General features: G+C 45.4%; 1 protein-coding gene across 8 annotated transcripts in view; it reads right to left on the bottom strand.

Moving 5' to 3' along the window:
• Positions 1–2743: 2743 nt before the first annotated feature.
• ZNF433 (zinc finger protein 433) overlaps positions 2744–24562 on the bottom strand; it is an 83074-nt gene continuing 61255 nt past the window's right edge. For 2 of the 8 annotated variants that reach the window (XM_033195418.1, XM_033195416.1), the window contains exons 2-4: positions 9876–10002; positions 9613–9673; positions 6456–8398 (exon numbers count right to left, since the gene is read on the bottom strand). In XM_033195418.1, coding sequence (XP_033051309.1) covers positions 6571–8398; positions 9613–9673; positions 9876–10002 — 2016 coding nt within the window. In that variant the 3' untranslated portion in view covers positions 6456–6570. Of the gene's footprint in view, positions 3234–6455; positions 8399–8475; positions 8518–9612; positions 9674–9875; positions 10399–10711; positions 10839–24562 lie in introns of those variants that run through there. The other 6 variants (XR_004433527.1, XM_033195414.1, XM_033195415.1 and 3 more) reach the window with 6 other exon arrangements.

Here is a 24562-nt window from a genome sequence, read left to right as displayed (position 1 = left end):
TCACAAGGTCAGGAGATCAAGACCATCCTGGCTAACATGGTGAAACCCCATCTGTACTAAAAAAAAAAATACAAAAAATTAGCTGGGCGTGGTGGTGGGCACCTGTAGTCCCAGCTACTTGGGAAGCTGAGGCAGAAGAATGGTGTGAACCCAGGAGGCGGAGCTTGCAGTGAGCCGAGACCGTGTGCCACTGCACTCCAGCCTGGGCAACAGAGCAAGACTCCATCTCAAAAACAAAACAAAACAAAAGTTGGAGAGGAAAATTCTCAAAAAAAAAAAAAAAAAAAAGCCTCCCTGTGGAAACCATGGGTTATGCATAATAACCTTTTATGGCTTCTGCAGGAGGTGAGTGTCTGCAAATTAACCTGAGCTCCAGACTGTCTCAACAGAACTTTAAGCAACAGCACATAATGTTTTTCTTCAATAGACAAATTTTGCCCTATGTTACCCTGATTCAGAAAACTTGCTGTTCCCAGTACTACTTTAAAGCACTGCTCCTAGTACGTCTTTAGGTCACTGATCAGTACCTCTTTAGGGCATTGACCTTATATCTGCTGCTGCTAGACTCATCCTGGGGTCCCCATTCGTCTTAACAATTTCAATTCCTCTGCTCCAGCAGACCTTCATTCACATCCTCGAAGTCCCTGTTCAGGCGCCACTTGTTATGGGCCCCATGACCCTGTATTGGGCTGAATAAAGCAGGATGAATGCGGTAATAAAGACAAAGACAAAAAAGTCTATTTGGAAGAAGGGGTCAGGGGGCATCTTGCCTCTAGTGGACAAGGGCCCTGATCTTCCACAGCCCTTTGTATTTATTGGTAAAGGAGATAGCGAGGAAGGAGGTGGAAGAAGGGATCAGCTGCTCAGTCCAGAGTAGGCTTGCAAGACTGCATTCCTTGAACAATAGGCTGTCGATGTCCCAGTAGATAACATCAAGGAGCCCAGTGCCAGGGAATGATTGCCCTCAGCAAACCTTCTGGTGGCAGGCACAGAAGTGAGTTTGCCCACATTGTGTATTCATGATAAACAGTTTGCTCTTTTATCATACAGCCTCAGTGGAATGCTGAGTTGGTCACGATTCTCTGGCCTCCGGCTGTCTACATTTCGGCTCTCTACAACAAGGTGTCACCATGTTGCCCAGGCTGCCTTTTGAGCTCAGGCAATCCACCCACCTCAGCCTGCCAGTGTGCTAGGATTACAGACATGAGCCACTGTGCCTGACCCACATTTCTTTATAATCGAGAATTTCTTTGTAATTGTGAATTCCAGTATGCTTTGGGGAAAAGGGTCTTAAAATTTATCTTCCCTTGCTGCAGAAGCTATTTTTCATTAAGCATTAAGTAGTGAACATCAGGATAATTAGTAGGATCATCAATATTACATGAAACACTAGATTGCTCAATGAATTGCATAATTTAACTGGAAATACTTTATTCTCAAGTAGAAAAGTTGTTTGCTTTGGAGAATTTAATCATCTGTTATTTGTTCATAAATATTTCCCCTGAAGAGCTTTGACCTCTCCCTTCAGTGTGAGCCTGATTCCTAAAACAATAATTACTTGCTGCTTCCTGTTTCACAAACACACATGCATGGATCAGATGTGTCTCTTTTTCCTCAACCTTATGTGGAGGAAGGAGAATCTGAGCACAGCACAAAGATGATCCAACTGAAATTACTGTAAAGTGTGAAAAGAGCAGCATCATAAACCCTCCCAAGGGTACAAGGAGAGCAATTAGGGTTCGGGACAAAGAACCCTTCATGGTGAAGGAAAGGACAGGTGTAAATGTGACCTGAAGACTGTTAGGACTGGTGAAAATAAGTAATTAAAAAATCTATGCCAGAACTTTTTTTCTCTTTTTTTCTTTTAGGGAGGGAGGGAAACTCCAAGGAGAGAGAGAAAAGATGGGGGGAAGTTTGCAAGAACTTAACTTTGAACTTTGAAACCCTGAGCCCATTTGTCTGGAGTGTATTTTCTGGAATGAGAATTCCCTGCTTTCCACTTGAATAATCTCTTCACAACTGGATTCTGAACTTTTGCATGATGTGAGGTTGACAGGACACACATCTACCGGCTGCCTGCCATCTTCTTTTTTTTTTTTTTGAGACGGAGTCTTGCTCTGTTGCCCAGGCTGGAGTGCAGTGACCAGATCTCAGCTCACTGCAAGCTCTGCCTCCCGGCTTCCTGCCATTCTCCTGCCTCAGCCTCCGGAGTAGCTGGGACTACAGGCACCCGCCACCTTGCCCGGCTAGGTTTTTTTTTGTATTTTTTAGTAGAGACGGAGTTTCTTTTTTTTTTTTTTTTTTTTTTTGAGACGGAGTCTCGCTCTGTCACCCAGGCTGGAGTGCAGTGGCCGGATCTCAGCTCACTGCAAGCTCCGCCTCCTGGGTTCCCGCCATTCTCCTGCCTCAGCCTCCAAGTAGCTGGGACTACAGGTGCCCACCACCTCGCCCGGCTAGTTTTTTGTATTTTTCTAGTAGAGACGGGGTTTCACCATGTTAGCAGGGTGGTCTCCATCTCCTGACCTTGTGATCTGCCCGTCTCGGCCTCTCAAAGTGCTGGGATTACAGGCTTGAGCCACCACGCCCGGCCTAAGACGGAGTTTCACCGTGTTAGCCAGGATGGTCTCGATCTCCTGACCTCGTGATCCGCCCACCTCGGCCTCCCAAAGTGCTGGGAATACCGACGTGAGCCACTGCGCCCAGCCGAGACGGGGTTTTATTATGTTGGTCAGGCTGGTCTCAAACACCTGACCTCAGGTGATCCACGCATCTTGGTCTCTCAAAGTGCTGAGATTACAGGCGTGAGCTACCACACCTGGTCAGTTCTCAGAGCTTTTTACTTGTATCCCTCAGAGCTTAAGATCAATTCTACAAAGGCTTCTGAAGCTAAGACTTCAACTCTTTATCCTGGGACTCATTATTTACCTTATAGTTCACTCTTCTGTGCTAAAACTATAGTATGCTGTTTGCATAAATATTAACACTGTACTTAAACTATAGATGAGAATACTGCCTTTGTCATGCAAGCCTTTGAGCCCCAACGCAGCCTACATGAGTATGCCCAGATGGCTGCAAAGTGGTTCCACTCCTCACACTTTGGGGTAAGCACCTACCCCCACTACATCCCCTGTCAGCAGGAAGAAGTTAAAGTGGTCTTCATCCTTTGTCCATCTTTATAGTCCGCACCTTAACAATAAGGTGTTATGAAACCCAAAGGGAGAGATTGAAACCACCTTTACAAAAATTATAAATGAGACAATTAGTACAGTGAAAAGAGATCTGACCTGACTCCATCTTGCTTCTAACCTCCAAGCTGTCCTTGTTCATGCCTGGGCATAGGCCAAACAAACCTTGGGAGGGAATTTAGCTTATAGTTTAACTCTGAAATGAAATTGAAAATAGCCCTTCCCCTCCCACCCCCTGCAAAAAAATTTTGCTCTTGGACTGTTGGCATATCTCTGAGTGCTATCAGGTCCCATTGTAATCCCAGCACTTTACAAGGCCTAACCAGAAAGATCGCGTTAGCTCAGGAGTTCCAAACCAGTTTAGGCAACATACGGAGTCCTCATCTCTGCAAAAAAAAGTAAAATTACCCAGGAGTAGTGGTGAACACCTGTAGTCTCAGCGACGGGGGAGGTTGAGGTGAGAGGATCGCTTGAGCCCAGGAATTGGAGGCTACAGTGAGCCATGAAGGCACCACTGTACTCCAGCCTGGGCAACAGAGTCAGATGTTTTCTCAAACACACAACAAAGCATAACATTTTTTTTTGTTTGTTTTACTTTTTATTCTTTTTGAGACAGAGTTTCACTCTTTTTGCCCAGGCTGGAATGCAATGGTGTGATCTTAGCTTACTGCAACCTCCATCTCCTGGGTTCAAATGATTCTCCTGCCTCAGCCTCCCGAGTAACTGGGATTACACGTGCACGCCACCACACCTGGTTAATTTGGTATTTTTAGTAGAGATGGGGTTTTACCATGTTGCCCAGGCTGGTCTCAAACTTCTGACCTCAGGTGATCCACCTGCCTCAGCCTCCCCCAACACTGGGATTACAGGCATGAGCCACCGTGCCTTCGGGGAGGCCAGGATTTGAACCTTTACTTTCCTGGCCCTTCTTGCCTGGGGCTCTGCAGTAAAAAGCCTTTCTAGCCCATCAAACCTTAGTGTAAATAGCTAGTTTTCCTGGGCAACATGAGTGGACCCCAGTTCTGTTCTACATTCCCTTTTTTTTTTTCTTGAGACGGAGTCTTGCTGTGTCACCCAGGCTGGAGTGAAATGATGCAATCACAGCTCACTGCAACCTCCACCTCCTGGGTTCAAGGAATTCTCATGCCTCATCCTCCTGAGTAGCTGAGGCTACAGGTGTCCGCCACTATGCCCAGCTAATTTTTTTTTTGTATTTTCAATAGAGATAAGGTTTCACCGTGTTGCCCAGGCTGCCTCCTGAGCTCAGGCAATCCACCCACCTTGGCCTCTCAGTGTGCTAAGATTACAGGAATGAGCCACCGCACCTGACCCACATTTCTTTATAATTGTGAATTCCAGTATGCTTTGGGGAAAAGGGTCTTTTTTTTTTTTTTTTTTTTTTTGAGGAGTCTTACTCCATTACCTAGGCTAGAGTGCAGTTGTGTGATCTTTGGCTCACTACAAGCTCCACCTCCAGGGTTCCCGCTTTTCTCCTGCCTCAGCCTCCCGAATAGCTGGGACTACAGGCACCCACCACTATGCCCAGCTAATATTTTTGTATTTTTTTTAGTAGAGACGGGGTTTCATCATATTAGCCAGCATGGTCTCGATCTCCTGACCTCGTGATCTGCCCTTCTCGGCCTCCCAAAGTGTTGGGATTACAGGCGTGAGCCACCACACCCAGCCCAGAAAAGAGTCTTAAAATGTATCTTGCCTTGGTCGGGCGCGGTGGCTCAAGCCTGTAATCCCAGCACTTTGGGAGGCCGAGACGGGCGGATCACGAGGTCAGGAGATCGAGACCATCCTGGCTAACACGGTGAAACCCCGTCTCTACTAAAAAAATACAAAAAATTAGCTGGGCGAGATGGCGGGCACCTGTAGTCCCAGCTACTGGGGAGGCTGAGGCGAGAGAATGGCGTAAACCCGGGAGGCGGAGCTTGCAGTGAGCTGAGATCCGGCCACTGCACTCCAGCCTGGGTGACAGAGCGAGACTCCGTCTCAAAAAAAAAAAAAAAATGTATCTTGCCTTGCTGCAGAAGCTATTTTGAAGTGCCATATTTTTCATTAAGCATTAAGTAGAGAATATCAGAATAATTAGTAGGATCATCAGTATTACATGAAACATTAGATTGCTGAATGAACTGCATAAGTTAACTAGAAACACGTTATTCTCAAGTAGAAAAGTTATTTGCTCTGGAGAATTTAATCATCTGTTATTTGTTCATAAATATTCCCCCGAAGGGCTCTGACCTCTCCCTGCAGTGTGAGGCTAATTCCTAAAACTGAATAATTATTTGCTGCTGCCTGTTTCACAAACACACACGGATGGGTCAGATGTCTCCTTTTCCTCAACCTTAGATGAAGGAAGGAGCATCTGAGCACAGCACAGAAATGATCCAAACCAAACTACTGTAAAGTGTAAAGAGAGCAGTGTGGCTTTTCCAAACAGGACAGCATCACAAACCTTCCCAAGGATACAAGGAGAGTAGTTGGAACAGAAGGAAAGGTGGCCTGAAGACTGTTAGGACTGGTGAAAATGATTCATTGAAAATCTACGAAAGAACTCTTGTCTTTGGAGCCCTGTGCCCATTTCTCTGGAGTGTGTGTTTTCTTGAATGGCTATTCCCAGCTTTTCACTTGAATAAACTCTTCACAACTCAGTCCTACATTTTTGCATGATGTGAGGTTGGCAGGACACACACCCAATACCCATGAACTCTATGCTGCCTGCCACCACTTTCCTCTTCCTTCCTGGCCTGCACAAATGTCCAGGATCCAACCCTTCACTCTGAATGCCCCTAACTCCCTGACTGGACCCAGTCATGCTGGATCCCTCCGCAGATACACACAACTTAGAAACTCTCTGCCCTGTCCCCCAAACCTGACTTGACTCTCATGCCCTCCCCCAGGCACCTTTACCCTCAGCTTGAACTGGCCTCAGCCATGATTTGAACTTTACCCTGTGCTCCTTCGTGCTCCCTCCCCGGTCCACACAAGGATGCCCTTCCACACCTACCTCCCTCAGGTGCCACTGCCCCCAGCAGTCCTGGACCTAAGGACATCACCATGTCTCTGGCATTGCATCCTGGGAGCCCTCACCTTTTCCCACCTCTCCCTGGCCTTTAAAGTCATTGCTGCTGTGGGACCCAGACCACCATTTTGTTCCAGTAGCTCCCTGGCCACCCATTCTCCCTCTGTCACTTATCTGCCCTGCCCAGCAGATGCCATTGTATCCCAGCCATGGATTTCTCAACTGCCATTACCACCAACTGGAAGTCTTTTTATTTATCTATTTTTTATGATAGAGTCTCACCATGTTGCCCAGGCTGGTCTTGAACTCCTGGGCTTAAGCAGTCCTCCCACCTCAGCCTCCTAAAGCCTGGGGTTATGGGGTGCCCATGCAGTGAGTCCTTCCGTGCACTTGAAGTTGTGAAGAACATCTAAAGACTTTCCCACATTGCTTACATTTATAGGGTTTCTCTCCAGTGTGAGTCCTTCCATGCCTTCGAAGGTTTGAGGGACATCCAAAAGCCTTCCCACATTGCTTACATTTATACGGTTTCTCTCCAGTGTGAGTCCTTCCATGCATTTGAAGTCGCGAGGCACATCCAAAAGATTTCCCACACTGCTTACATTCATAGGGTTTCTCTCCAGTGTGAGTCCTTCCATGCATTTGAAGGTGTGAGGCAGATCCAAAGGCCTTCCCACACTGCTTACATTCATAAGGTTTCTCTCCAGTGTGAGTCCTTCCGTGAATTTGAAGCTGTGAGGCAGATCTGAAGGCTTTTCCACATTGCTTGCATTCATAGGGTTTCTCTCCAGTGTGAGTCCTTCCATGATATCGAAAGGAACTCGAACAATTGAAGGATCTGCCACACTGCTTGCATTCATAGGTTTTCCTTCCAGTGTAAGTCCTTTCATGTCTATGAAATAAACTGGGCAAACTGAATGCTTTCCCGTAACCCTTACATTCATATGGCTTCTCTTCTCTGTGCATCCTTTCATGTATTTGAAAGAAAGAGAAATTACTAAATGGTTTTCCACATTCCTTACATGCATAGGGTTTCTCTCCTGTGTGAGTCCTACCATGCGTTTGAAGGAGTGAGGCAGATCTGAAGGCTTTCCCACATTGCTTACACTCATAAGGTTTCTCTCCAGTGTGAGTCCTTTCATGATATCGAAAGGAACTGGAAGAATTAAAGGCTTTACCACATTGGTTGCATTTGTATGGTTTCTCTCCAGTGTGCGTTTTTTCATGTGTTTGAAGTGAACTGGGAGAATAAAAGGCTTTGCCACATATCTTACATTTATGAGATATCTCTCCAATGTGCATTCCCAGGTGGTTCTGAAAGCTGGTAAGATAAGATAATACTTTCCCACAATGTTTACATTCATAGGGTTTTTTCCTAGAATGGGTTCTTTCGTGTCTACGAACAGAACTGGGACACTTGAAGGCTTTTCCACATTCCTTGCATTCATATGGCTTCTCCCCAGTGTGAGTTCTTTCATGTATTTGAAAGGAATGGAAAGAGCTGAAGGCTTTCCCACACTGTTTACATTCATATGGCTTCTCCCCAGTGTGAGTTCTTTTATGAGCATGGAAGCATGTGGAACTATGGAATGCCTTACCACATTCACTGCATTCATAAGGCTTCTCCCCGGTGTGAGTTCTTTCATGTATTCGAAGGCTACTAGAATGACTAAAGGCTTTCCCACACTGTTTACATTCATACGGTTTCTCTCCAGTGTGAGTTCGTTTATGGATAAGATACAAACTGAGAAACATCAAGGCTTTCCCACAAAAGTTACACTTATAAGGCCCATCTCCACTGTGCATTATCATGTGTCTTTGAAGGCTTGAATGGGAAATAAATGTTTTTCTGCATTCCTCACAAACATAGAGTTTCCTTCCACTATGAGCCCTTTCATGTGTCTGAACAGAGGAGAGACAGTTGAAAGGTTTTTTACAGTATTTACATTTGTATGGTTTCTGTCCATATTCTTGATACTCATATGCCTTGTGTCCAGTGTTATCTCTGATGTGCCTATTAAGAGATGAATGAGCACTGCCTACTTTTCCATACACACTGCTTTTGCATGATTTTACTCCAGTAGTTGTTTTCTTCTTCAGCATGTCATCTGGAACCAGGGTCAAAATTTCTGCTTGCTGATGATCTTCTTTACTTTCAAAGAGTCTCTCTCCCACAAAAATTCTGTGAACAATGAGAAGTACATTGTAATGGGTCTGCTTATCAGTGATTTTATATTCATTCACAAGTATTGCACTTACATTTTTTCTTTTTTTTTGAGATGGAGTCTCACTCTTTTGCCCAGGCTGGAGTGTAGTGGTGTGATCTTGGCTCACTGCAACTTCCGCCTCCTGAGTTCAAGCAATTTTTCTGCCTCAGCCTCCTAAGTAGCTGGGACTACAGGCGCATGACACCACACCCAGCTAATTTTTTGTATTTTAGTAGAGACAGGGTTTCACCATGTTGGCCAGACTGGTCTCAAACTCCTGACCTCAGGTGATCCACCTGCTTTGGTTTCCCAAAATGCTTGGATTATAGGCGTGAGCCACCATGCCTGGCCTGCACTTCCATTTTTAACATCATCCAGCAAACTGTAGGATTTCTGCCCTGTCTGAATTTGAATGGACCACAGGCTCTACAAGATGGCCCCAGCTATATCTATTATCAAAAAAGATGATAGAAGGCTTCTGAATACTGTTTTCCTTTTTTTTTTCTTTCTTTTTCTTTGAGATGGAGACTCACTCTCTCGTCCAGGCTGGAATGCAGTGGGGCAAACTCACCTCTGGGTTCACTGGGCTCACTGCAACCTCGCCCTCCTGGGTTCAAGTGATTCTCCTGCCTCAGCCTCCCGGGTAGCTGAGATAACAGGTGTCCACCATGATGCCCAGCTAATTTTTATACTTTTAGTAGAGACAGGGTTTCACTATGTTGGCCAGGCTGCTCTTGAACTCCTGACCTCAAGTGATCCGCCCTCCTCGGCCTTCCAAAGTGCTGGGATTATAGGCGTAAGCCACCGCACCCAACCTCTCTGAATACTATTTTAAAGTAAACTATTTTACAAATACTAAATATCTGTCTTTTTAAATTTGTTTTTAAGTCAGGGTCCCACACTCTTGCCCAGGCAGGGAGGGGTGCAGTGATGCCATTGTGGCTTAGTATGGCCTCAAACTCCTGGACTGAAGTAATTCTCCAGCCTGAACCTCCCAAAGGGCTGAAATATAGGCCTGAGCCATTGTGTCAAGCCTACATCACCCTTCAATATGTGTTCAGAGAAAATTTTCTAAGAATAAATAGATTGAAATGGTGCTTATTTCATTTCTTTTCTTTTTTTTTAAACATTTTTTCCCATTCTAAGATTTTCTAGAGAGACACTTCTTTGTCTTGTTAGTGCAAGTTACCTTAGGTTTCTCTTTAGATTCTTATACTCTACATATATGTTCTGGGCTTTCCATTTTTTCCCTACAACACAGAACAAGGAAAATAATCTTGAATTAGTATAAAATTATTTTAAAAATTACTTGATTCTATATTCATGGTACACTGCAAGCATGCTTCCTTTATCAAATATTCCCTATCCACACTGTAAATCACTCAGCAGCATACATGAGCTAAAAATACTTGTTCTCTCATTTACTGAGGGAAGTAATATTGTCACCCTTACCTACAGAGGCCAGGTTCCTGAAGGTTTCCTGCATCACATCTCTATAGAGAGTTTTCTGGGAAGGATCCAGCAAAGCCCATTCCTCTTGGGTGAAGGTCACAGCCACATCCTCAAAGGCCACTGAATCCTGAAACATCTCACATGTATAGAGGAGGATGGGTAAGACTAACAGCACTGGGAGCCTATACTCTATTCCCAAGAAGTTCCCATGATGCTGTGGACTCAAAACAAGTATTCCATGACCATCAGACCTCATACTCTCTGTCTACACTCAGCTTCTTCTATAAAGTAATTCTGAGGCTACAACTGAACCATGTGGTAAAGCAACAGTAGAATAGGAAAATGTGTATTTTTGGCAAATCCAGAAAGGTGTGCTGCCTGGGCTGCCCCAATGTTTGTTTGTAAAGTGGGAGTACAGCACCTGCCATAACAAAGTCCTCCAAATTCCTGTGCAGAAAAAGTTAACATTAACAGTCCTGAGGCTGCATATCCTTGAAAAAAATGCCTATGCACAAAGTTTAACCTTTGATGTTTTTTTTTTTTTTTTTTTTTGAGACGGAGTCTTGCTCTGCCACCCAGGCTGGAGTGCAGTGGCCAGATCTCAGCTCACTGCAAGCTCCGCCTCCCGGGTTTACGCCATTCTCCTGCCTCAGCCTCCCGAGTAGCTGGGACTACAGGCGCCCGCCTCGTCGCCCGGCTAGTTTTTTGTATTTTTAAGTAGAGACAGGGTTTCACCGTATTAGCCAGGATGGTCTCGATCTCCTGATCTCGTGATCCGCCCGTCTCGGCCTCCCAAAGTGCTGGGATTACAGGCTTGAGCCACCGCGCCCGGCCACCTTTGATGTTATCTAGAAAGTGAGTTTTGTTCTGATTCCTGCAGCAGAAACAAAAACCAAAAAACTGGATTTTACAAGGGGTCTTATCAATCTAAATGATGAATCATAGATAACTAAAACAAAAACTTGGCCGGGCGCGGTGGCTCAAGCCTGTAATCCCAGCACTTTGGGAGGCCGAGATGGGCGGATCACGAGGTCAGGAGATCGAGACCATCCTGGCTAACACGGTGAAACCCCGTCTCTACTAAAAATACAAAAAAAACTAGCCGGGCGAGATGGCGGGCGCCTGTAGTCCCAGCTACTGGGGAGGCTGAGGCAGGAGAATGGCGTAAACCCGGGAGGCGGAGCTTGCAGTGAGCTGAGATCCGGCCACTGCACTCCAGCCTGGGCGACAGAGTGAGACTCCGCCTCAAAAAAAAAAAAAAAAAAAAAAACAAAACTCATGAGCTCATGCCGCTGCATTCCAGCCTGGGCAACAGAGTGAGACTTGGTCTCAAAAACAAAAAAAAAATTTAGCCAGGTATGGTGGCGCATGCTTGTAATCCCACCTACCCAGGAGGCTGAGGCAGGAGAATCGCTGGAACCCGAGAGGCAGATACTGCAGTGAGCCAAGATCACACCACCGCACTCCAGCCAGGGCAACAGAGCAAGACTCTGTCTCAAAAAAAAAAATTTTTTTTTTTAAAAAGGGCAAAAGTATTTGAATTACATTTCTCCAATACATAGAAATGACCAATAAGTATATGAAGTGGTGCTCAACATCAGGAGTCAACAGGCATAATTATTTCACACACTGTAGTTTTTGGTGGCTATTGAGCACTTTCTCTCATGAAAAGTACTCATAAAATAATAACATTTTAAATATAGCCATTTATTAAAGTAAAAAATAAACAATTTAAATACTGCAGCTGTTTCAAATGCATCATGAGAAACACATAATTGAAGACGTCCTTTCGAGAGAGGACTGAGTGTTTTGAAATGTAGCGAGAAAACCAGAAATTTAGGGATTTATTGTCATTCCTAAGAGCTAGCCGAGCGCGGTGGCTCACGCCTGTAATCCCAGCACTTTAGGAGGCCGAGGTGGGTGGATCACCTGAGGTCAGTTCAAGACAAGCCTAACTAACATGGTGAAACCCTGTCTCTACTAGAAAGACAAAAATGAGCTGGGTATAGTGACGGGCACCTGTAATACCAGCTACTGGGGAGGCTGAGGCAGGAGAATAGCTTGAACTACGGAGGCAGAGGTTGCTGTGAGCCGAGATCACACCATTGCACTCCAGCCTAGGTGACAGAGTGAGACTCCGTCTCAAAAGAAGCAAAACAAAAACAAAACAAAACAAAACAAAAAACAGCGCTAAGCTACAAGGGTCTTAAGGACTCCTGTTTTTTTGTTTTGTTTTGTTTTTGAGACGGAGTAGTCTCACTCTGCCGCCCAGGCTGGAGAGCAGTGGTGCAATCTCGGCTCACTGCAACCTCTGCCTCCCAGGTTCAACTGATTCTCCTGCCTCAGCTTCCCAAGTAGCTGGGATTACAGGCGCCCACTACTACACCCAGCTAATTTTTTTGTTTTTAGTAGAGACCATATTGGCCAAGCTGGTCTCGAACTCCTGACCTTGTGATTCACCCACCTCGGCCTCCCAAAGTGCTGGGATTACAGCTGTGAGCCACTGCACCTAGCTAGGACTCCTTCTTTGACCAAACTTGAGCTCACAGCCCTTTTCTTGTCTAGGCTTTGGCCTTCTTCTGCAGAGCCCAGTTACAGCAAAAACCCTTTTAAGGCAGTTCACAGAGAATCCCCCTGACCAAAACTTGGTATTCCAATCAAGTTCAATTTCCCCCACTCATGATAATTCATCAACTTTCTCTTCCCTAACTGTTGACACCTCACCAAGTTCCATCCTTTCCCTCATCTTGCCCTGTAATATAGGAAGGAGATTAAACTCGGAGACAGCCTATTACGTGTCATGAGAAATGTAATATACAGAACTGTAATCTCACTCCGTATTATAGTTCTCATGACACATATTACAATTGTGCTGAATAAAGCCTTCCTTGATATTTTAAACACATTTTCAATACAATCTCCCTTTACAAGGGATAGGGATTTAAACTGGTGACTCTGCTCCAGAAGTCTAGAATGCATAGGGGATAATAGGCTCTCTCCCTGTGGGGAGACAGCTGAGAATACCTCCCACTCACAAAACCAAAACACCAGGTCAGATTTATTTCCTAAAGACCACTCCCTGTTGTTACCCCATAAACTTAGTAAGACAGGGGACTGTGGGTGCACTATTTCCCAGACAGGGTACTAGGATGGAACTTATCTCCTGCAGTGATGATGCAGGATGCCTGGTGGTACTGGCTGCCAATTCAGCCATCATGCTGTGATAGAGACTTAGGTGTTGGGAACAGGCCCCCAAATCTGGCCATAAACTGGCCATAAACAAAATCTCTGCAGCACTGTGACAAGTTCTTGACGGCTGTGATGTCCACGCTGAAGGTTGTTGGTTTACCAGAATGAGGGCAAGGAACACCTAATCCATCCAGGGCAGAAAACCACTTAAAGGTGTTCCTAAACCACAAACAATAGCATAAGCGATCTGTGCCTTAAGGACATGCTCCTGCTGCAGATAACTAGCCAGAGCCCATCCTTTTGTTTTGGCCCATCCCTTTGTTTCCTGAAAGGAATACTTTTAGTTAACCTATAATCTACAGAAACAATGCTTATCACTGGCTTGCTGTCAATAAATATGTGGGTAAATCTCTGTTCATGGCTCTCAGCTCTGAAGGCTGTCAGTGCCCTGATTTCCCACTCCACACTCTGTATTTCTCTGTGTGTGTCTTTAATTCCTCTAGTGCTGCTGGGTTAAGGTCTCCACGACTCAGCTGGTCTTGGCAAGTGGGGTCCATATGTGGGGCTCGAACCCGGGTCGAAGGGTCACAGGAGTAATGGTTGGAGAATGTGGAACTAAGCCGGAGGATACCCAAGTACTCTTAAGCAATGCCCATGGTGAGTAAGGGGAGCTCGGAAGCATCAGGGTAACAATGGAACAAGCGTGAGCTCTGGTTCCTTCCAACTTGGAACCTTTTCACGCTGAGGAGGAGGAGGAAGGAGAGTATAACGAAGTAATAGAAGAGATGACAGAGCAAGTTTGTTTGCCAGCTAAAGCTAAAGCAGCAAAGGAGGAAGTGTTCATCCCTACCCTTCTGCACCCCCTCCTTATTTTGAAGAAAAAGAGTGGCCTGACCTGCCAGATCTTTCTTTTCTGGAGGACACTGGGTGAAAAGTAGTTTCCTCAATGACTGTTTGAGCAGCATCTCTAGTAACAGCTCTCAGTTCTACTCAGGCAGGAATTCAGCAAGCTAGATGAAAGGGTGATATAGAGGCTTGGCAGTTCCCTGTTAGGATACACCCCCAGATCAACAGGGAAATATAGCTACATTTGAGCCTTTTCCTTTTAAATTTGGGAAACACCATGAGGGGCCTGTTCCAAAACGAGGCATTTCCAGCTGAGGCCATTCATTCCCTCACCCTTATACAATATCTGTCCCCCACCACAGCCAGTAGTGCCACAGTAGATTTATGCTGCACAAAAGCTGTGAGTCTTCTGCCTGGGGAACCCCTACAAAAAGTTCCAACAGGGATCTGTGGACCCTTGTCAGTGGGGACAATCTGATTACTTCTAGGTAGATCTAGTTTAAATTTAAAAGGAGTGCAAGTACATACAGGAGTCACTGATTCAGATTACAATGGGAAATTCAAATTGTTTTATCTACTTCTGTTCCCTGGAAAGCAGAGCCATGGAAGCATAACTCCTGATTGTGCCATATGTGGAAATGGGGAAAAGTGAAATTAAATGAACAGGAGTATTTGGAACCACAAATAAACAAGGCAAAGTAGCTAACTGGGTGAATCAAATTACTGATATAGTTCCTACCTGTGAAATAACTATTCAGGGAAAGAAATTTAAAGGTTTGGTAGATACAGGAGTGGACATTTCAATCATTTCTCTACACCACTGGCCGTCCGCATGGCCAATTCAACCTACTCAATTTAACATAGGTGGAGTTGGTAAAGCCCCTGAAGTATATCAAAGTAGTAATATTTTGCATTGTGAAGGGCCCAATGGACAACCTGGGACTATTCGACAACTGTAACTTCTGTACCTATAAATGTAGGGGGGAGAGATTTATTACAACAATGGGGAGCACAAGTTCTAATTCCAGAGCAACTATACAGCCCTCAAAGTCAACATGTGATGCATGAAATGGGGTGTGTCCCTGGTATGAGACTAGGAAAAAATTTGCAAGGTTTGAAGGAACTGCTTCAAGGGAAAGACAAAGTTCCCACCAAGGTTTAGGATACCATTTTTGATGGTGGCCACTGTTAAGCCTCCAGAACCTATACTTTCTTTTTTTTTTTTTGAGACGGAGTCTCACTCTGTGGCCCAGGCTGGAGCGCAGTGGCCGGGTCTCAGCTCACTGCAAGCTCCGCCTCCTGGGTTCCCACCATTCTCCTGCCTCAGCCTCCCGAGTAGCTGGGACTACAGGCGCCTGCCACCTCGCCCGGCTAGTTTTTTTTTTTTTTGAGACGGAGTCTCGCTCTCCCGGCTGGAGTGCAGTGGCCGGATCTCAGCTCACTGCAAGCTCCGCCTCCCGGGTTTACGCCATTCTCCTGCCTCAGCCTCCCGAGTAGCTGGGACTACAGGCGCCCGCCACCTCGCCCGGCTAGATTTTTGTATTTTTTTAGTAGAGACGGGGTTTCACCGTGTTAGCCAGGATGGTCTCGATCTCCTGACCTCGTGATCCGCCCGTCTTGGCCTCCCAAAGTGCTGGGATTACAGGCTTGAGCCACCGCGCCTGGCCTGGAACCTATACTTTCAAAATGGTTAACAGATAAGCCAATTTGGATAAAACAATGGCCACTAAGTAAAGAGAAACCAGAGGCTTTAGAGGACCTAGTTACTGAACAATTAGAAAAAGGACAGAGCGCCAACATTTTCCCCTTGGAATTCTCCAGTTTTGTAATTAAGAGAAAATCATGTAAATGGAGAATGTTAACTGACTTAAGAGCCATTAATTCAGTTATACAACCTATGGGTTGAACTGTGACATGTTCATGATGGCTATGATGCCCATGCTGAAGGTTGTTGGTTTACCGGAATGAGGGCAAGAAACACTTGGCCCATCCAGGGTGGAAAACCACTTAAAGGTGTTCCTAAACCACAAATAGCATGAGCGATCTGTGTCTTAAGGACATGTTCCTGCTGCAGATAACTAGCCAGAGCCCATCCCTTTGTTTCCCGTAAGGAATAATTTTAGTTAATCTATAATCTACAGACACAATGCTTATCACTGGCTTGCTGTCAATAAATATGTGGGTAAATCTCTGTTTGTGGCTCTCAGCTCTGAAGGCTGTCAGCCCCCTGATTTCCCACTCCACACTCTATATTTCTCTGTGTGTGTCTTGAATTCCTGTAGCGCCATTGGGTTAGGGTCTCCATGACCAAGCTGGTCTCGGTACTTAGGCTTCAGCTGATATAGATATATGTCAGGACCAGGTATAGAATTTGCATGTCTTTCTTCCATTTGGTGAATTCTCCTTGCAATTTCTCTTTTTTTTGAAGCCTATAGCAACCAGTATTCCCAGGAATTCTACAAACCATGTGCTAACCTGGCCTGAACCTGCTTAGCTGCTAAGATCAGGTGCATTCAGAGTGGCATGACCATATACTCTTTTATCTTTGTTTTTTTCAATTTTGTTTTTTTGAGACAGGGTCTCACTCTGTCACTCAGTCTGGAGTGCAGTGGCATGATCATATTTCACTGTGGCTTCAACCACCTGGGCTCAAGTGATCCTCCCACCACAGCCTCCCGAGTACCTGGGACTGAAGTATCATAGGAAGAACTATGACCTAAGAAAAAAAAAGTGGGACCCGTATAGATTATCTGCTCAATGTTATGGTCAAATGACTACTGTCGTAAAAAACAAAATCCATAAATCAAGAAAGTGAACTACCATTCCATGGAAGGTTCGTTACTAAGTAAAAATAAAATATGATATAAAATATCACATATCTGATATCAACTGCATAAAAAAAAAGTAAAAATAAAATATACCGATAGGGATGCATATCAAGGTTATGAAACTATAAGAAAATAAGAAAACAATAATTATCATTCACAGTACTGGCTCCATCAATATTTTGGATCACTGTGAAATTGTTTTATGTGTTTTTTTTTTTTTTTTTTGAGGCAGAGTCTTGCTCTGTCGCCCGGACTGGAGTGCAGTGGCCGGATCTCAGCTCACTGCAAGCTCCGCCTCCTGGGTTTACGCCATTCTCCTGCCTCAGCCTCCCTAGTAGCTGGGACTACAGGCGCCTGCCACCTCGCCCGGCTAGTTTTTGTATTTTTAGTAGAGACGGGGTTTCACCATGTTAGCCAGGATGGTCTCGATCTCCTGACCTCGTGATCCACCCGTCTCGTCCTCCCAAAGTGCTGGGATTACAGGCTTGAGCCACCGCGCCCGGCCTGTTTTATGTGTTTTGACCATATGTAATATTTTTAGTTTCTAGAGTGGAAACTCTATGCAGAAATGACTATCAGTGCACATGGAAATACCAGCAACAACCTGTTGAATATAATTTTTAAAAAGACAATATAGCCTATTAAAACAAAGTTGTATTACAATTAATTTTCTTTTTAAAAATGTTTTTATTATCTTTGTTTTGTTTAAGGACAGGTTCTTGCTCTGTCACCCACGCTATGGTGCAGGGGCATGATGACAGCTCACTGTAGCCTTGACTTCCCAGGCTCAAGCTAGCTCTCCCTTCCTGAGTAGATGATAATATAGGCTCCTGCCGCCACACATGGCGAATTTCTTAATTTTTGTCGAGACAGGGTCTCTTTATGTTGCCCAGGCTGGTCTCAAACTCCCGGGCTGAAGCCATTCTCCCACCTCAGCATCCAAAAGCAATTATTTTTCTTGAAGTCCCAAAAAGTCTCAGAAAGGATATAAAATGATTATGCAAAAAGGACCCATGCAAAGATATCAATGGAAAAATGTAATAAATGTAAAGATGTTATATGTCCTTAAACACACACTGATTGTCACTGTGATATAATCTCTCTGAACTACATCTAGTATTTTATTATATTCCATGAAATGCACAAGCAGGTTTGTTTCCTCATTGAAATTAAGAAAAACTACTTCTGGCCGGGCGCGGTGGCTCAAGCCTGTAATCCCAGCACTTTGGGAGGCCGAGACGGGCGGATCACGAGGTCAGCAGATCGAGACCATCCTGGCTAACACAGTGAAACCCCGTCTCTACTAAAAATACAAAAACTAGCCGGGCGAGGTGGCGGGCGCCTGTAGTCCCAGCTACTCGGGAGGCTGAGGCAGGAGAATGGCGTAAACCCGGGAAGCGGAGCTTGCAGTGAGCTGAGATCCGGCCACTGCACTCCAGTCCGGGCGACAGAGCGAGACTCCGCCTCAAAAAAAAAAAAAAAAGAAAAAGAAAAACTACTTCTAAACACTGAAATAGAAGACAATGACTAAGAACAGCCAGGATAAGCTGGGCGCGGTAGCTCACACCTGTAATCCCAGCACTTTGGGAGGCGGAGGTGGGCAGATCACCTGAGGTCAGGAGTTCAAGACCAGCCTGGCCAACATGGTGAAACCCCTCTCTACTAAAAATACAAAAATTAGCCGTGCATGCTAGCATGTGCCTGTAGTCCCAGCTACTCGTGAGGCTGAGGCAGGGAGAATCACTTGAACCCGAGAGGCAGAGGTTGCAGTGAGCCGAGATTGCACCACTGCACTCCAGCCTGGGTGACAGAGCAAGACTCTGCCTCGGAAAAAGAAAAAAAAAAGAATAGCCAGGATGTTGTATAAAATATGACTAAGGGATGTTATGACATAAATGTTTGCATTTTCCCACTCCAAATCATACAGTGACACCCTAACCTGTAATACGATGGAATTAAGATGGCATCTCTGAGAAGTCATTAGAATTAGATTAAAGCATCAGAGTAGATCCCTCGTGAATGGGATTAGTTATCTTATGAGACACGGGATAGCCTGCTTCCTTTTTCTCTCTATCATGTGAAAAAATAAAAAATTAGCTGACCTGGCGCAGTGGCTCACACATGTAATCCCAGCACTTTGGGAGCCTGAGGCGGGTGGATCACGAGGTCAGGAGTTCGAGACCAGCCTGGCCAAGATGGTGAAACCCTGTCTCTATTAAAAAATACAAAAAATTAGCTGAGCATGGTAGCAGGCACCTGTAATCCCAGCTACTCAGGAGACTGAGGCAGGAGAATTGCTTGAACCTGGGAGGCAGAGGTTGCAGTGAGCCAAGATCACACCACCGTACTATAGCCTGGGCGACAGAGCAAGATTCTGTCTCAAAAAAAAAAAAAGCCATCTGCAAACCAGGATGTAGGCTCTTACCAGGCACCAGATCTGTCAGTACCCTGAACATGGACTTCACAACTTCCAGAACTGTCAGAAATAAATGTTTATTCTTTTTTTTTTTTTTTTGAGATAGAGTCTCACTCTGTCACCAGGATGGAGTGACATGGCTTGATCTCGGCTTACTGAAACCTCTGCCTCCCAGGTTCAAGTGATCTTCCTACCGCAGCCTCCTGAGTAGCTGGGACTACAGGTGCGCACCAGCATGCCCAGCTAATTTTTTGTATTTTTAGTAGAGATGGGGTTTCACCATGTTAGCCAGGATGGTCTTGATCTCTTGACCTCGTGATCCGCCTGCCTCAGCCTCCCAAAGTGCTGGGATTACAGGCGTGAGCCACCGCGCCCGGCCTAGAAATCTTTATTCTTTGAGTCACCCAGTCTATGGGAATTTGATATAAAACCCCAAGATAACTAAGATAGACAGGCACTATCCCCAGAATACATCACAGCTTTGAGATCTATACTAACAAAGAGAACATGATATTAACAGAGAGATGGAAATACAGAGCAATGGAGAGGGTCCGTGGGTACAAAACACAGAATGAATAAGACCTAGAATTTGCAAGCACAACAGATTGACCACAGTAACAAATAATATATTGTACATTTTGAAATAACTAAAAGAGCTGGGCATACTGGCTTATGCCTGTAATCCTAGCACTTTTGGAGGTGGAGGCAGGAGGATTACTTGAGCTCAGGAGTTCGAGACAAGCCTGAGCAACATGGTGAAACCCCATCTCTATGAAAAATACAAAAATTAGCTGGGTGTGGTCACAGCTATTTGGGAAGCTGAGGCAGGAGGATCACTTGAACCTGGGAGGTGGAGGTTGCAGTGGTGTGGTTGGCTCACGCCTGTAATCCCAGCATTTTGGGAGGCCGAAGCACGCAGATCACGAGGTCAAGAGATTGAGATCATCTTGGTCAACATGGTGAAACCCCATCTCTACTAAAAATACAAAAATTATCTGGGCGTGGTGGTGCGCACCTGTAGTCCCAGCTATTTGGGAGGCTGAGGCAAGAGATTCACTTGAACCCAAGAGGCAGAGGTTGCAGTGAGCTGAGATCGCGCCACTGCACTCCAGCTTGTTCAGAGTGCGACTCTATCTCAAAAAAAAAAAAAAAAAAAAGACACAGCAACTGAGCAACATTCATGTTAAAATAGATACCAAGCCAGGCACAGTGGCTCACACCTGTAATCCCAGCACTTTGGGATGCCAAGGGGGGCAGATCACTTGAGGTCAGGAATTCAAGATCAGCCTAGCCAGCATGGCGAAACCCCTTCTCAACTAAAAAAAAAAAAAATTAGCTGGGGGTGGTGGCAGGCACCAGCTACTTGGGAGGCTGAGGCACAAGAATCGCTTGGACCCAGGGAGGTGGAGGTTGCAGTGAGCCAAGATCATGCCACTGCACTTCAGCCTAGGCAACACAGTGAGACTCTGTCTAAAAAATAAATACATAAAGTAATATCAAAAGACAAAACAGACTCTTTGTGGAAATAAGACACGAAATCTGGGCAATATAGGAAGACCTCATCCCTACAAAAAATAATTAGCTAGGCAGAGTGGCATGCACCTGTGGTCCCAGCTACTCGGAAGGCTCAGGTAGGATGATTGCTTGAGCCCAGGAAGTCAAGGCTGCAGTGAACTGTGATCACACCAGTACACTCCAGCCTGGGTGACAGCAAGACCCTTTTTGAAAAAAGTCCTCCATCCTGCAAAGAAGAATAACTGATTTTTTTTCCAGTCACCCAGGCTGGAGTGCACTGGCGCGATCTCGGCTCACTGCAACCTCTGCCTCCCATGTTCAACCTATTCTCCTGCCTCAGCCTCCCAAGTAGCAGGAACTACGGGCGTGTGCCAGCATGCCTGGCTAATTTTTTGTATTTTTAGTAGAGACAGGGTTTCACCATGTTGGCCAGGATGGTCTCCATCTCCTGACCTGGTGAACTGCATGCCTCAGCCTCCCAAAGTGTTGGGATGACAGGCATGAGCCACCGTGCCCGGCCAGAACTGATATTTTGGGTACTCTTTGTAATTCACCAATCTACCATATTTTCTTGTGGAAATTATTTCATTTTTCTCCAGTTATAATAGTAAACTTTCCCTATTTTTCTCCAATAGCATTCCTAAAACTAGTCCCTATAATGCCATTGGAAATCACCCACAACAAAAGGATACACCTGAGAAATGCACTACACTGCCTGTAGACAAGAAAAAAACATATTAAGAAATGGAATATAAGACTAAATAGAGATTTTTTTTTTTTTTTTTGAGATGGAGACTTGCTCTATAGCACAGGCTGGAGTACAATGGCACGATGTCAGCTCACTGCAGCCTCTACCTCCCAGGTTCAAGGGATTCTCGTGCCTCAGTCTCCCGAGTAGCTGGGATTACAGGCATGTGCCACTACACCCAGCTAACTTTTGTATTTTTAGTAGAGACAGGGTTTCATCGTGTTGGCCAGGCTGGTCTTGAACTCCTGACCTCATGTGATCCACCTGCCTTGGCCTCCCAAAGTGCTGGGGTTACAGGCGTGAGCCACTGCATCCAGCCATCTTTTTTCTGAAATCTACCTCTTTCTGGCCTGTGTGTAAAATTTTCTTATTTTGCAAGCTCTAGTGAAAACTGCAATTCACAATTAACAAAAAACCTGAAGCTGCAATAAGTGAACAATTATTTACAAAAAGACAAACCCACAGAGGGGCAATGCTGACTAGAACACAGTGATGTTTGACTCAAGTGTCAGCACAGGCCAGCTTATCACATGGGACATTTCTCTATGCTCCTCCTGCTCACTGAAGTGCTGAATGACTATTTTCTTTTTTTTTTTTTTTTTTTTTTTGAGACGGAGTCTTGTTCTGATGCCCAGGCTGGAATGCAGTGGCCGGATCTCAGCTCACTGCAAGCTCCGCCTCCTGGGTTCATGCCATTCTCCTGCCTCAGCCTCCCCAGTAGCTGGGACTACAGGCGCCCGCCACCTCGCCCGGCTAGTTTTTTGCATTTTTTAGTAGAGACGGGGTTTCATCGTGTTAGCCAGGATGGTCTCGATCTCCTGACCTCGTGATCCACCCGCCTCGGCCTCCCAAAGTGCTGGGATTACAGGCTTGAGCCACCGCGCCCGGCCTGAATGACTATTTTCCAACAACACTGCACTGTGCCCCGTGTGCCCCAAGTGCATTTTCTTTTTTTTTTTTTTTTTCTCTTGAGACAGAGTCTCGCTCACTTGCCCAGGCTGGAGTGCAATGGTGCGATCTTGGCTCAGTGCAGAATCCACCTCCCAGGTCCAAGCAATTCTCGGGCTTCAGCCTCTGGAGTAGCTGGGACTACAGGTGTGTGCCACCACACCTGGCTAATTTCTTTTGTATTTCTAGTAGAGCCAAGGTTTCACCGTATTGACCTGGCTGTCTCAAACTCCTGGCCTCAAGTGATCTACCCACCTCAACCTCCCAAAGTGTTGGGATTATAGGCATGAGCCACTGCATCTGGCCAGTGCATTTTCACTTACCAGACTGAGGCAGGAGAATGGCATGAACCTGGGAGGTGGAGCCTGCAGTGGTGGAGATCATGCCACTACACTCCAGCCTGGGCGACAGAGCAAGACTCCGTCTCAAAAACAAAAAACGGGCCGGGCGCAGTGGCTCACGCCTGTAATCCCAGCACTTTGGGAGGCCAAGGCTGGTGGATCACGAGGTCAGGAGATGAAAAGCATCCTGGCTAATACAGTGAAACCCCGTTTCTACTAAAAGTACAAAAAATTAGCCAGGTATGGTGGCGGGCGCCTGTAGTCCCACCTACTGGGAGGCTGAGGCAGGAGAATGGCGTGAACCCAGGAGGCGGAGCTTGCAGTGAGCCGAGATCGCGCCACTGCACTCCAGCCTGGGCAACAGAGCGAGACTCCGTCTCCAAAAAAAAAAAAACCACACACACACAAAAAAACAAAAACAAATAGTTGATATTACGAATTGAAGAAGGAGAGTTGGTGTCTGGAAATTTTAGAAAGGAACTGAAATTTTAGTATTGTACTGCAAGCTCTCCAGAGGTAGGCCAGGGTCACAGGGTGGAGGGTTTGAGATCTCCCTTCCCATATATTTAGAAAATGCAGAGAAGTACCAGTCAACTGGGGAGTGTTGAAAATTTTGAATAAGAAGTAATTAAACTTAACTGCCTATAGTACTCTAAGATCTCGGAACCAAGCACATGGAAATCAAATTCAAATGCTATTCATATAAATTACTAACTTATGTGACAGTATGTGGCCTGAGAAAGCAATAAGAAGTTACTAATTTATTGGGAAATGAAATATGGGCTTAACCAGGTACAATTGGTCGAGTAACCTCTGATTATACAACCAAAAAATTTCCGCTATATGGTCTGTGAAAAAAAGTAATTCAAAAATTTAAGCTGTTGGAACTCCAGATTATCTTGAACTTTAATGTGATTCTGGAATTGAGTCACCTGACAGACACTGGAAAGAGCCAGCTGGAACCTTCCCACACCTGACTACAGATTAACCTTCCGACAGGCCTCATTATATCCGCTTCCTTTAGGAGTTTACACATAGCCACTGATCCATCTTCACGTTAAAATAGACATCAGCTGACTGGAAAGGCAGACTCTCTGTGACAATAAGATACCAAATTACAAACAAGACCTAAGGCCACGCAAGGCAAGAGGTAAGTCAAATCTTAGAATTCATAAAATCTAAAGAAACAGGTCTTTTGTTTTGGCTGAGATGAAATCACATGACAGATACCAGACCCTCTTCACTGAAGCATTCCTTCCTACCTCCTGGAAATTTTAAACAAAGCTTCACTCTCCACCAACGGCCACCTACAGAATCTGTCCTTCTAAGCCCCCTTCCACAGGTCCCGCCCTTTCTGCCAAAGGAACTCACACCTTCCAGGCATTGATGCATAATTTTCCCTGCAATTCCTGTCTCCCTGAAATGAATGAAAACAAACTGTCTTAAGCCGCCTCGGGACCACTTACCCCAGGCCTCCTGGGGTTGTGAGCCCTCTCCTATTTGGCTCTGAATAAATTTCTTTTAAGTTATTTTACACAGTTTGGCATTTTCCGTTAACAAATTACAAGCCAGGACTGGGTGTTTATCATTCAGGAATCTCAAAGGAACTCTTTAATTATTAATATATTTTTTAAAAACCCTATTCTGAGAAGCAAAACTCTTTAATTGTTAAAGTGTCTCAGTTTAATTTTTAAGAGGAGAAAGGAGCTACTGGGGACCCCACAGCCCACCCTCCTCCTACACAAACCCCACACCCGAGGCAGGTCCCCCCATGACCCTCGCGTGGTCCCCGCACAATCTGGGGAGACGCGGGGCAGTGGGCGCGGAGCTGCCCAGAGAGGGCTCTGGGAACTGGG

This window comes from Trachypithecus francoisi, unplaced genomic scaffold, assembly GCF_009764315.1.
Source record: "Trachypithecus francoisi isolate TF-2019V2 unplaced genomic scaffold, Tfra_2.0 Lachesis_group5, whole genome shotgun sequence".
Classification (NCBI taxonomy): domain Eukaryota; kingdom Metazoa; phylum Chordata; class Mammalia; order Primates; family Cercopithecidae; genus Trachypithecus; species Trachypithecus francoisi.
Note: the sequence above shows the minus strand (reverse complement) of the source record. Positions and strands in the feature narration are given on the sequence as shown.